General features: G+C 42.6%; 1 protein-coding gene across 2 annotated transcripts; it reads right to left on the bottom strand.

Moving 5' to 3' along the window:
• Positions 1–192: 192 nt before the first annotated feature.
• Positions 193–10,753, bottom strand: ftsj1 (FtsJ RNA 2'-O-methyltransferase 1). Of its 2 annotated transcripts, XM_039809796.1 has the most exons (12): positions 10,340–10,753; positions 9,932–9,958; positions 9,488–9,623; positions 8,416–8,485; positions 8,190–8,301; positions 7,352–7,430; positions 7,085–7,137; positions 6,958–7,011; positions 5,074–5,176; positions 4,845–4,928; positions 4,152–4,255; positions 193–1,048 (listed from the first exon to the last, which is right to left on the bottom strand). In XM_039809796.1, the coding sequence occupies exons 3-12, from the start codon at positions 9,606–9,608 to the stop codon at positions 875–877; spliced, it is 954 nt and encodes a 317-aa protein (XP_039665730.1). In that variant the 5' UTR covers positions 9,609–9,623; positions 9,932–9,958; positions 10,340–10,753; the 3' UTR covers positions 193–874. The 2 variants fall into 2 exon arrangements, with proteins under 2 accessions (XP_039665730.1, XP_039665729.1); XM_039809795.1 differs by lacking the exon at positions 9,932–9,958 and having other exon boundaries at positions 10,340–10,751.
• Between the last annotated feature and the right edge of the window lie 152 nt (positions 10,754–10,905).

Raw genomic sequence — 10,905 nt, 5'->3', positions numbered from 1 at the left:
AGATACGTGGTTCTCACAGGACAGCGATGCTACAAACATATGATGGTCTTATAGAATATGATGCATTGCTGTAGATTACACTACCCAACAGTTTATAAAGGCGTTAAAACTAGCACAACCATAAACATCTACAGTAGTAAGAGACAAAAAAAAACATAACTCAGATTTGAATTAATTAAAATACAATCCATGTTAACCACAGTCTTGGTTTGCCTCCAAGAAATGACTTTATTTTGTTTTAAAAGGTTTACAATTCCTCAGTGGAGAATCAGTCACAAAAGACTCCACATAAAATCAGACAAAACAGTAAAAACGTATCCTTTGATTGGAAAAACATCCAGTACAGCAATCAGTCAGAGCATGTTTAACCTAGCTTAGCATAATGACTGGAGGCAGGAGGAAACTATTCAACATCTACATGTAGTTTCGTCCTGCCTCCAGTCTTTGTGCTAAGCTAGCTAGCCTAATCATGCTCTGGACCTAGCACTGTTCAGAAATTAAAGTGGTATCCATCTTCTTATCAGACAGAAAATAATTGACTTTTTCCAAAATGCCAGACCGTCCCTTTTGAAGCAACACCAAAGATTATTTTGTACCTTAAAATAATGTTTCCAAAATCGTTTCAGTGGTTCATCAACTCGTAACAGGGTGAATGGCACTTCTGCATTCACTTTGCGGCTCTCTATCGGCTATAACCGCGCTATGCAAGTTTGCCAGATCGGGTAGCGGATCTGTAGTTCGGATGAGACATAAGAAACTACAATGGACAATTCCGCTTCCAACCTGTAGGGTGACCGAAGAGAAAAAGTGATTTGGTGTTGCTTTAATGATAACTCGGCTTCTTTTCCCCACCAATCCGCAGCTGTCAGATGAATCAGGTGGACTCGGCCGGTGGATCCGTCTCGTCTTGGCTCTGGTTGGGACGGTTGGACAGAGCGTCCTCTTTGGACAGCAGGTTGTTTTTGCGGAGGTGGCAAGCCTGCTGGTAGGGGGGGCGTATGGGCGGCTGGGTGGGGGGCGTGTACTGGTACTGTTTACCAGCATCCAGCTGAAGAAAGAAAACCGTCAACGGGTGTGAGATTGTGGTTGAAGAAAAAAAAATACAATATATATTATATTATATTATATTATAATAAATCTTAAAATACCCTTTATCTGTAATTTACCCCTGAAAACACACCAAACACTTTAATCGACATCAAGGTGTTTGGTAGCTAGAGATCCTTTAATTTGAGAAACATTACTGATACATTACTTTCTCCTTAATTCACATATTAGTTAGAAGTATCTGACAAATCCAAGGGATTCTTAAAGGGATAGTTCAGATATTTTGAAGTGTGGTTGTATGAGCTACGTCTCCATAGTCAGTGTGTTGCCTACAGTAGATGGTGGTGGGCACGCCCCCAGTTTGGAGAAGCAGGCAGGAGTACCGACACGGAAGCTAAGCAATGTCCTGCTGTGGACGGGGGCAGCAGATAAATGTATTATAGCCACCGGTAACACATCATTGTTAGTTTAAGTGTACGCTATTTATAATTTTTTCGCTCCTTTACCTTGCTGTTACACAGCCATTTCCAACAGAGAACCGAATACGTTATCTATGCTCTCTTCAAAGCCACCAGACTCCCTCTGACAAAAACATAATTTTACCTCGCAGAACACGGAAGTTGCTGGTCTACCGCTGCCTTGATTGGTTAGTTTATTTTTGTTGTGTGACTTAAAGCGCCCATATTATGCTCATTTTCAGGTTCATAACTGTATTTTAAGGTTGTACCAGAATAGGTTTACATGGTTTAATTTTCAAAAAACACCATATTGTTGTTGTACTGCACAGCTCTCTCTCACTGCTGCAGATCCTCTTTTCACCTGGTTTCTGTTTTAGCTACAGAGTGAGACCTCTTTTCTTCTTCTTCTGTACTATCTTTGATTGCACTCGCACATGCTCAGTAGTTCAGATGTAGAGCATGTCAGCTAGCTAACTCTAGAGACAGTAAAAGAAAGCCTGTTTCTCCAACTTTGGTCAGTTACAAGGCAGGATTAGCTGGGAGACTTCTTCTAAACGAGGGCGCACATGTAAGTAGTTCTTTTGTAGATTATGGTGAACTTGTGTGTGTTGTAGCAGTGCTTTGCTATTGAGAACGACGTAGCATGCTAGCGTTAGCATTAGCGTTAGCATGCTAATGCTAACGGTTAGCATGCTAACGAGCTAATGGTTGTGGTTAGCCAGCTCATTTCGGACTGTGACGTCACAGTCCGAGCCGATTTTGACCAGCTCACTAGGAGACTGAAGGCAGGACACATTCAGAAACCGTATCTCACTCAGAACAGCATGGATGGATTTTTTTCAAAGTTTGTATGTGTGTGGAAGCACCAGAGACACAAAAGAACACCCCAAATCCCAGAAAAAGTGATTTTTTCATAATATGGGCACTTTAAGGGTTTTAAACTGGTCTGGTGACTTTTGAAGTAAGCATAGACGGATATAACGGCTAAGTCCCCTATTAGAAAGGGCTGTCTTGACAGCAAGGAAAAGCGGTGAAAAGATTCTAAATATAGCATACAAATAAATTGATAATCATTATTTTAGATGGGCCTTTCTTTCAGTGTTTATCTGCTGCCCCCGTCCACAGCAGGACATTGCTTAGCTTCCGTGTCAGAACTCCTGCCTGCCTCTCTAAACTGGGAGTGGGCCGACTGTCATCTACTGTAGGTAACACACTGGTCTATATCGACAACATTTCATTTCCGGGATTGTTTAGGTGCCGCTGGAAATTCCGCTAGATGTTCCTCTTTTAGGCTGGATGTCGGTCACCTGCCGCTTTCTGTGTGTTGGCATTTTGAAGTGCTCATATTACGCTCATTTTCAGGTTCATAACTGTATTTAGAGGTTGTAACACAATAGGTTTAATTTTCAGAAAACACCATATGTTTGTTGTACTGCACATTGCTGCAGCTCCTCTTTTCACCCTGTGTGTTGAGCTCTCTGTTTTAGCTACAGAGTGAGACATCTCACTTCTGTTCCATCTTTGTTCGGAGTCGCACATGTGCAGTAGCTAGGTAAGGACTACTAGCCAGTCAGAAGCAGAGTATTAGAGCGTGCCATGCTAGCAGCTAGGCGAGCATTATAAGGTGTGTCACAAAGTGACGTACGTTTGTCTCTGAAGTAAAGGCTGGACTACAATAGAGCTGTTTGGAGCCATTAGAGAACAGTGTTTTCTGTTGGAGATGGAAAGTCCCTTTGGGGTGGACTTTGGGCTTTTTCCCTTTGTAAACCTATAACATGCACAAAAAAGATATATAACACAATAAAGGAAAGGGAAAAAGCCAAAAAGCCTAATATGAGCACTTTAAACTCCGGTGGATTTCTGAGGACTATGGTCAACTGCTCTTCAGATCTCTGCAGGGTAAATCCAGACAGCTAGCCTGACTATCTGTCCAATCTGAGTTTTCTGTCGCACGAATAAAACAACTTTGAACGTACACGTTCCACCAAAACAAGTTCCTTCCCGAGGCTATTTTGCAGAGGCACCGTTGCTCCGTCCATCGCTTAGCGCCGCCCAAGACGATTGTGATTGGTTTAAAGAAATGCCAATAAACCAGAGCACGTTTTTCTCCCATACCGGAATGCTGTGTGGACTAGCCAGACCCTCCTCCGCAGCGCTGTGGAGGAAGGTCTGGCATTGTGAGACTAGTAATACATTGACTATGGGTAAGTAACTCATACAACCACACTTAAAAAAATCCAAACTCTCTCTCTAAGTCCTTTTCAGACATGGAACACGTTACATTGCTGGCTTCATCCATCTTTTAAAAGTGACAGGACATTTACAGAAGGAGCTGAAACATTTGGGGTTAATTAACGGATAAATGAATTGATTAGAATAGTTTTCATGCAATTGAAAATTAGGAGGCATTTTTACACCTTAAAAACCCTTTTAAACCCCTTTAAAACTCCTAACAAAAAGAATTGATATCACAATCAATTCATTTGTCTATTAATCATCTCCCTAAAAATCCAGTAAAATACCTTAATTATAATACTGTAAATAAGCACAATTATTAGATTACTAAAAATGATTGAACCAGTCTTGTTTTAATGTAAGAACAATGTTTCAGTTTAACTCCGTGAAGATAAACCTGTGTCTGGTCACCTGCAGAGGGTAGGTCCTGTCTGAGTCGAAGGCGCTGAGGTCACCGCACGCCAGGAAGGGAACGATGACACGGTTCGGACCCTCTAACTGGTTGAAGTCCACATCTGGAGGACAGAGACCAGAACACACTGAGGGGAAGCAGGAGCAGGGCACGCAGGGGAACTAAAGACCGATCCCATTCAGATTTCATCTACGGAAACAGAGACTACCCATATGCAAGCTTTTTGAAATAAGAAATGAGATTGCTAATAGGGCTGCACAATAAATAAAAATTATCGTCATCGCGATATCAACTGGCGTAATATACACATCGCGAAAGGCTGCGACTAGAGCTGGGTATCGTGACTTTAAATGACATATTTCCCTTTTCTTTAGACAATTTAAAGACCGAATAGGTAACTAAAAGATCAAGTATAAAAAAAAAAAAATAAATAATATCAAAGAATATGATTTTTTTTTATGCTTGTTTTAAGGATTTTTTCTAACCATGACACACTTGTTTGCATTATTAGAACAGCTTTCAAATAGAGAAATTAGTTAAGCAGCGCCGTCTGACTGAAGGGAAGAAGTGCTCCTATCTCCCAGGGGCATCGTGATTCTGTTCTGACTGCGTTCACGCGTTGGGTTTTCCTGATCCAGATCAGATCGGATATCCAGAGCACACACACACACAGCGAAAAGGCTCATAGTTACCGTAGGAATGATCCAGCAGAGGGTTGGACATGTTGGGGACGTAACCTTCAGGAGGAGAGTAATTCTGACACACCACGAAGGCCTCTGCACACAGACAGACAGACAGACAGACAGACAGATACTGTAAGTACTCTGTCAACAGAGTTCAAGCTAACACCACACACCCAGATGCAAATTAATGTGGTCAACTCTGTTTGGACTTTGACTTCAAATTATGGGGGTGGCTCACCAATGCTAGAGTTCCTGCTGCTGCGAGGCTTGGCACAGGTCACGCTGCTGAAGAAGATCTTCAGCTGGGAGTACAGCAGGGTCACGTCTTTACCTCTGAAGATCTGAGACACGAGGGGAAAATACAGTGAGACACAGCGTTACCTCAGCCCACAATGCACCACTGCATTAAACTACTGTTACCGTGGGAGTTACGGGGCATTCAGACCAAAAAAAAAAACGATCCGGCAATTTGTCGGGGAGGGGTAGTGTCGATGAAACGGCCCGTTTGTGTGACGTCCTGTTGGGTTCTTAAAACAACCCAACAAAACACAAGTAGACTTTATATTTCCCAATTACTGCTTTCCGTCAGATGGTTTAGAGATCTCGACTTTTCCGAACGCACTTGAAGGCAGCTTTATTTCACAGGAGAGAGAGAAAGAAAAGAGACGGGCGAGACAGAGCGAGTGCTTTGTTGTTGCAGGAGACATTCACCGGTTACACAAACTCCCGGCCAGTTCAGTGCTTGTGTTTCGTTTTTTTTTTTTTTTAAGCTCATAGTGGTTTTAAACTTTCTTGTGGCAGCGACAGAGGCAGCGATGTTTCCCGTTTCCTGTACGGGACTCTCACACCGCTGTCACTGCCCGATGTGAGCCGAGTGCAGATGTGAGTTGCGCATGCGTCGCTCTGCGACGAGTAGCCGACAAGAACCTGCCAACGAGAGACTTCTGTAATGTCAATACAGTAAAAATGGACCTACGTGACGAAGTTGGTTCACTGCTGGCTACAAGTTAGCAATCACACACAACAAAGGCTGTCACGTGAATGGCGTTTTGAGCTAACGTTAGCAATCTAACAGTCATAGATGGCTAAAAACGTTTTTGAAATGATTTCCATCTTCTGTTTATTATTTTATGGATTTCACAAATGTCAGTATGACACGTTATGCCGTAAAGCGTTTAAGTCTGAGCATGCGCAACTCACATCTGCACTCGACTCACATCGGGTAATGAGTTTTTTTGCCTATCCCCCCCGGCGGCAACCTAACCTGACTCCGCCAGATGGATCGCTTCGCATTTGCTCGGCATATCCATCTGGGAACTTTCCGTTGGAGAACTTTTGGGAAGGGGCGAGATACTGGTTAGCTGATTGGATAAACCATCTGTCTATCACCACCTATGTCGGCGAAAGACGGGCCAAATCAACCAATCAGATCAAACTCTTGCTGAAACCAGTCGGGAGAAGAGCAAAAACATCTTTTCCTCCGAGAAAAGCGTCCAGTGCCGTTTTTTTGCTCTTCTTTCAATGAAGGAATACTTTCTAATTCGGATAAAACTTGCGCGATAGCTACGCTCATCTCCTCCGTGGAAGCCGCCACGTTGTTTAGACTGAACAGTCGCTTCTCGTTGGGCCACACCTAAACCTGCCTCAAAACCAACGCTGATTGGTCGGTCGTTTGGCGAACGGCTCCAAATTTTCTCTATCTCAAGATGCCAGACTGATCCGCGAGTGCAAAACTGGAGCTCGCCAGATCAGGACGCTCTCACAAGCGGCAACCCCCGCTGCAGCCTAAACGCATTAGCCCCATTCAACAAGGAATGGAAAGACCTGCATTTTGACCGGACCATCGGTTGGCCAACGCAGGCTGTCTGAACACGGCCTCATCCAGGATGTGTTTTTTAGGCCAATGAGTTTGGTGTTTGGACAAACAAACAAGGTATAATGTGTTAATTAGTGAGCTTTTAGAGGTGCCGATAGGTGTCCATCGGTTTCCATTCTTTGTGCTAAGCTAAGCTAACAGGCTGCAGCTTCGAATGAGTCAAAACTAGATTTAATACTGAATAACATTAACGTAACATTACAAAATGGATTATTAATAAATCCTATGAATAAAAGTTGGACTCACCTTGGCCACAAACGTCCCTCCGGGTTTCAGGACGTGAGTTGTGATGTTCAGCGCCTGCGAGACAAAACAGGTGTGAGTATGACATCACAGACCGACAGGTGAACTCAGAACACACCTCTGTACTCACGGCCAATAGGAGCTGAGCCTGGATGTACTCGTCCACGTCATGGAGCCCGGTCACTATGGAAACAGAACAGGAAATAACTACAGACAGCTGTATTTTTTTATTTTTTATTTTTTTATAAAAGGGCCACATTCAGCCTCAACAAAACGTAGCAACACGTTTTTTTTAAAACTGAAACGGGGGGAACCCGGAAACCTTCGCAAAACGGTGCACACCGTTTTGAGATTGAACGTGCCCCTGGTGAGGACAGACAGGAAGTGAGCATCTCACCGTCTGGAGCGCCGTCACACACCACCAGGTCGGCCGGCTGACCCTCAAAGTGACGGATGATCTCCTGAGCCGTCGACACCTAAGAAGAAGAAGAAACAGGTCATGCCAAGCACTGACGCACTTCTTCTTGTGTTTTCCAACCCGGGACGAGTCAGATTTACGTCATTAATCAGACGACAGCGGGACAAACACCAACAACTTTTTAAAAGGATTGGTTGTCCTGCTCCTTACAGTTGCAACAGGATGTTTTTTGTTTTTTTTCTCCTTTCAATTATTTCTTTATTTAAAAAGGGACAACACACATTAATGAAGAGTACAGAGTCCAACATGTATCCAGATTTAGCCACACAGGCTAATTTTCATCTGCAGCCCCTAGCAGGTTGATGGCTTAAAAACAATAGATACACTACAACACTACAACAAATGCAGATACAACAAGAAAGACATAGGCATAGACAAGTAAAATGACACAACCACTATTCCAGTGCTATTCCATGACAACTGGCAGGTTGATGGCATGACAAAAACATAACCCAAGTATCGCACACAGTAGACACAGGTAAAGGTGCATAGACGCACATTAGAACGCATCAGCAGTAGTTGTAATTGTGTTTGTTCTCTGGATTGTGTGGTTCTATATGCCACCGCATGACCCCCTTCCAGCCCCGCCCCGTGCCCCCCCTTCTAGCCCCGCCCCGTGCCCCCCCTTCTAGCCCCGCCCCTGCCAAAGTGGCATAAAAGAGGAGCCAGCAACGGTGGTTACAAGTTACGTTTTGTTAATTCCTGCAGTGGAAAAAGGGCGATTAGAGTCACATGATCAGATTCATGGTGTCGTCACCTTGGTGATGTCTCCTTGGATCTGAGTGACTCCGGGCAGAGGAGCCATGGCCTGCAGGTCCACCGCCACGATCTTCACCTCCTCCCCCGTCTCAGCCTTCTCCTCCTGCCCTCTGAGTGGAAAAACAATCAATCAGTTCACTATTGGTATTCGTTCAATACTGTTCCATTTAGTTTCTTTCTAGGTGACTGTATGTTTATTAAAAAAAAAAAAAAAAAAGTAAAACCTGAGTTTCCGACTGAGGACCTGACTCCAGCTGCCAGGAGCTGCACACAGATCAACTGCTCGATTCACACCTAAGGCAGAAAAAAAAACATAAATTAATGTCAAATCAGCCATTTATTTAAAGACAGCAGAAGAATACAGTCAGAGACAGGCGCCCAAAGGGTCCATAGAGGCAGAACCCGACTCAGTTTGTACTAGAGATGTTCCGATGATAATAATACAAGTATCGGAAAAGCCTCCGAAACTGCCTAAATGCTTGTATCGGAAAGTACTGGAGTTTATCCACCGATCTGATACCATTCAGCATTTAGCCCCGAAGAAAATCTACTTTAAAGTTGTTTATTTAAGTTCTTTTTCCATTATGACTGGCTGTCAAACTGGATAACAAAAGAAAGTTAGTAATGTGGGGCTCATTGTTTGTGTTTGTTCTTGTTTCACAAAAAGTTGAACCTAGGGCTGGGCGATATGGAGAAAATCAGATATCACGATATTCTTGACCAAATACCTCAATATCAATACTGCGGCAATATTCTAGGGTTGACAATTGGTGCTTTGACAAAATATCTTCACACTTGGATTTTAGATAAATAACCATCAGTAATGTGGATATAATGTCTAAGTGGGTAAAGGCAAATAACAGAACAGCTAGAACAGTCTGGTGTGTTCAGAAAAGTACATCACTTTACTGTAATGCAGCCTTTAAAACCAGGAAAAGACCCTTACGTCACATCACGATATTACGATATCCAAAATCTAAGACGATATCTAGTCTCATATCACGATATCGATATATTGCCCAGCCCTAGTATAACTCTGACAACAAAGATAGAAATCGTATCACATCCATACAGGGGTAGTAGTACACAGCAGTTAAAACATAATTAAATATACAACACACTGGTATTGGATCAGTACTCAGTGTTGGCACACAAACACAAGTTCAGGTATCGAATCGGTATCAGGACGCAAAAAATGGTATCGGACCATCTGTAGTTCATACCCTCTCCAGGAGGGCGTAATGTAGGCGGGATATTTAGGTGTGTGGAGCCCATCAGGCGTCCTGCGGGTCTCACCTGTGAACAGGTTGAACTCGTGGTCGAGCTGCAGCAGCTTGAAGGCGCTCCTCGCTCTCCAGCCCTCCTCTTTGGCCAGACGGTAGTAAATGTCCCGCTTGTCTTTGGAGGAGCGACCCATGCTGACCTCGGACCCCTCAGTTTGGAAAAACCACACACACACACACACACACACACACACACACACACAAACAGAAAGAGAGAGAAAGACAGACAGAGACACACACACAGACAGACAGACAGACAGACACAATATACCATATATTATATACACATACAATATACATACTGGTTTTGTTTTAGTGGAATCTCTGCAATGATGTGATGACACGTTGTGATAAACAAACTATTTTTTACCATTATTGTATTGTAAATTATTATTTCTTGTGTATTGGTCAATGCAAATAGTACTTCCAACATTACCAAATACCTTTAAAGCCTTACCTGTGTCCACTATCAATATCAGTCCGTCTGTTCCAACCAAAAACAAAAACGTTAAACCGTGCTGTGTGAACCGACTAAGAAAGTCAAGATTTTACTAAAAAGGTTTGACATTTGGTTTATTCTTTATTAGCCGAATTACGGAGCACCTCTTGGTGAATCTAAAAATGCATTTGGTTATGAATTCGTAAACAATGTTATCGTGCTGAAGACCCGTTAACTTGATCTAATTCACTTTTTAAACGGGGTTTGGCTTAGAGTGCACAAGAAACTTCATATTTCATGACGTTAGCGCGGTAATGTCTCTGGGTTAAATATATACACACTTTAACTAAACTCTACATATAAAACAATAGTATGTTTCGTCATTTTAACATTCTTTATTAAGCATTAAGAAACTGTTTTACTTACTGTTCACGTGCAGTTCCGGTGTTGACGATGGAAGGACCCCTGGCTGCTGGTAGCTGTCCCCGAGGCGCCTGTTTAAAATGACGTTGGCATATATCAACCATCTTTGTTGTTGGTCATATTGTTGGTAGTGGCCACACGGTGTCGCCGCATACACATGGAAGTGCTCTCTATAGAAACAACGTGTGTAAAAACAATTGACTGTATCCTCCTGAGAACCGAGGAAAATTTTGTTTTTCCTAATCATATTTTTTGTGATTCCCTACCTGTTTAAGGTTAAAAAAAACCATCTTATTTACAGGATGTCCACTGTAGTGGACAACAGGATCATTTGATTACGAAAACAGACAAATTTGGTAGTTGTGGAGTCATTATTTACATGAAGATAGTCCTGATGTCCACTATAATTGACATTCATAAAATGGCAAATTTTTCAAAAGATACATAATGTAGTTGCTATCAGAACTCAATATATGATTCCTAACACCTTAATGAACAAGAAAATATATGATTATCATAGTAACAAAACCATAGACAAACAATATTTGACTCATCTCTTATCTTTCCAT

This window comes from Perca fluviatilis, chromosome 8 (assembly GCF_010015445.1).
Source record: "Perca fluviatilis chromosome 8, GENO_Pfluv_1.0, whole genome shotgun sequence".
NCBI lineage: Eukaryota > Metazoa > Chordata > Actinopteri > Perciformes > Percidae > Perca > Perca fluviatilis.
Note: the sequence above shows the minus strand (reverse complement) of the source record. Positions and strands in the feature narration are given on the sequence as shown.

Excerpts from the sequence above, each read along its gene's own strand:
- ftsj1 (XM_039809796.1), bottom strand. The coding sequence starts at position 9,608 with ATGGGTCGCTCCTCCAAAGACAAGCGGGACATTTACTACCGTCTGGCC. Across the intron at positions 8,302-8,415 it reads GTCCTCAGTCGGAAACTCAG|AGGGCAGGAGGAGAAGGCTG; the intron begins GTTTTACTTTTT and ends TTTTCCACTCAG. Across the intron at positions 4,256-4,844 it reads TCTGCTGGATCATTCCTACG|ATGTGGACTTCAACCAGTTA; the intron begins GTAACTATGAGC and ends TCTGTCCTCCAG.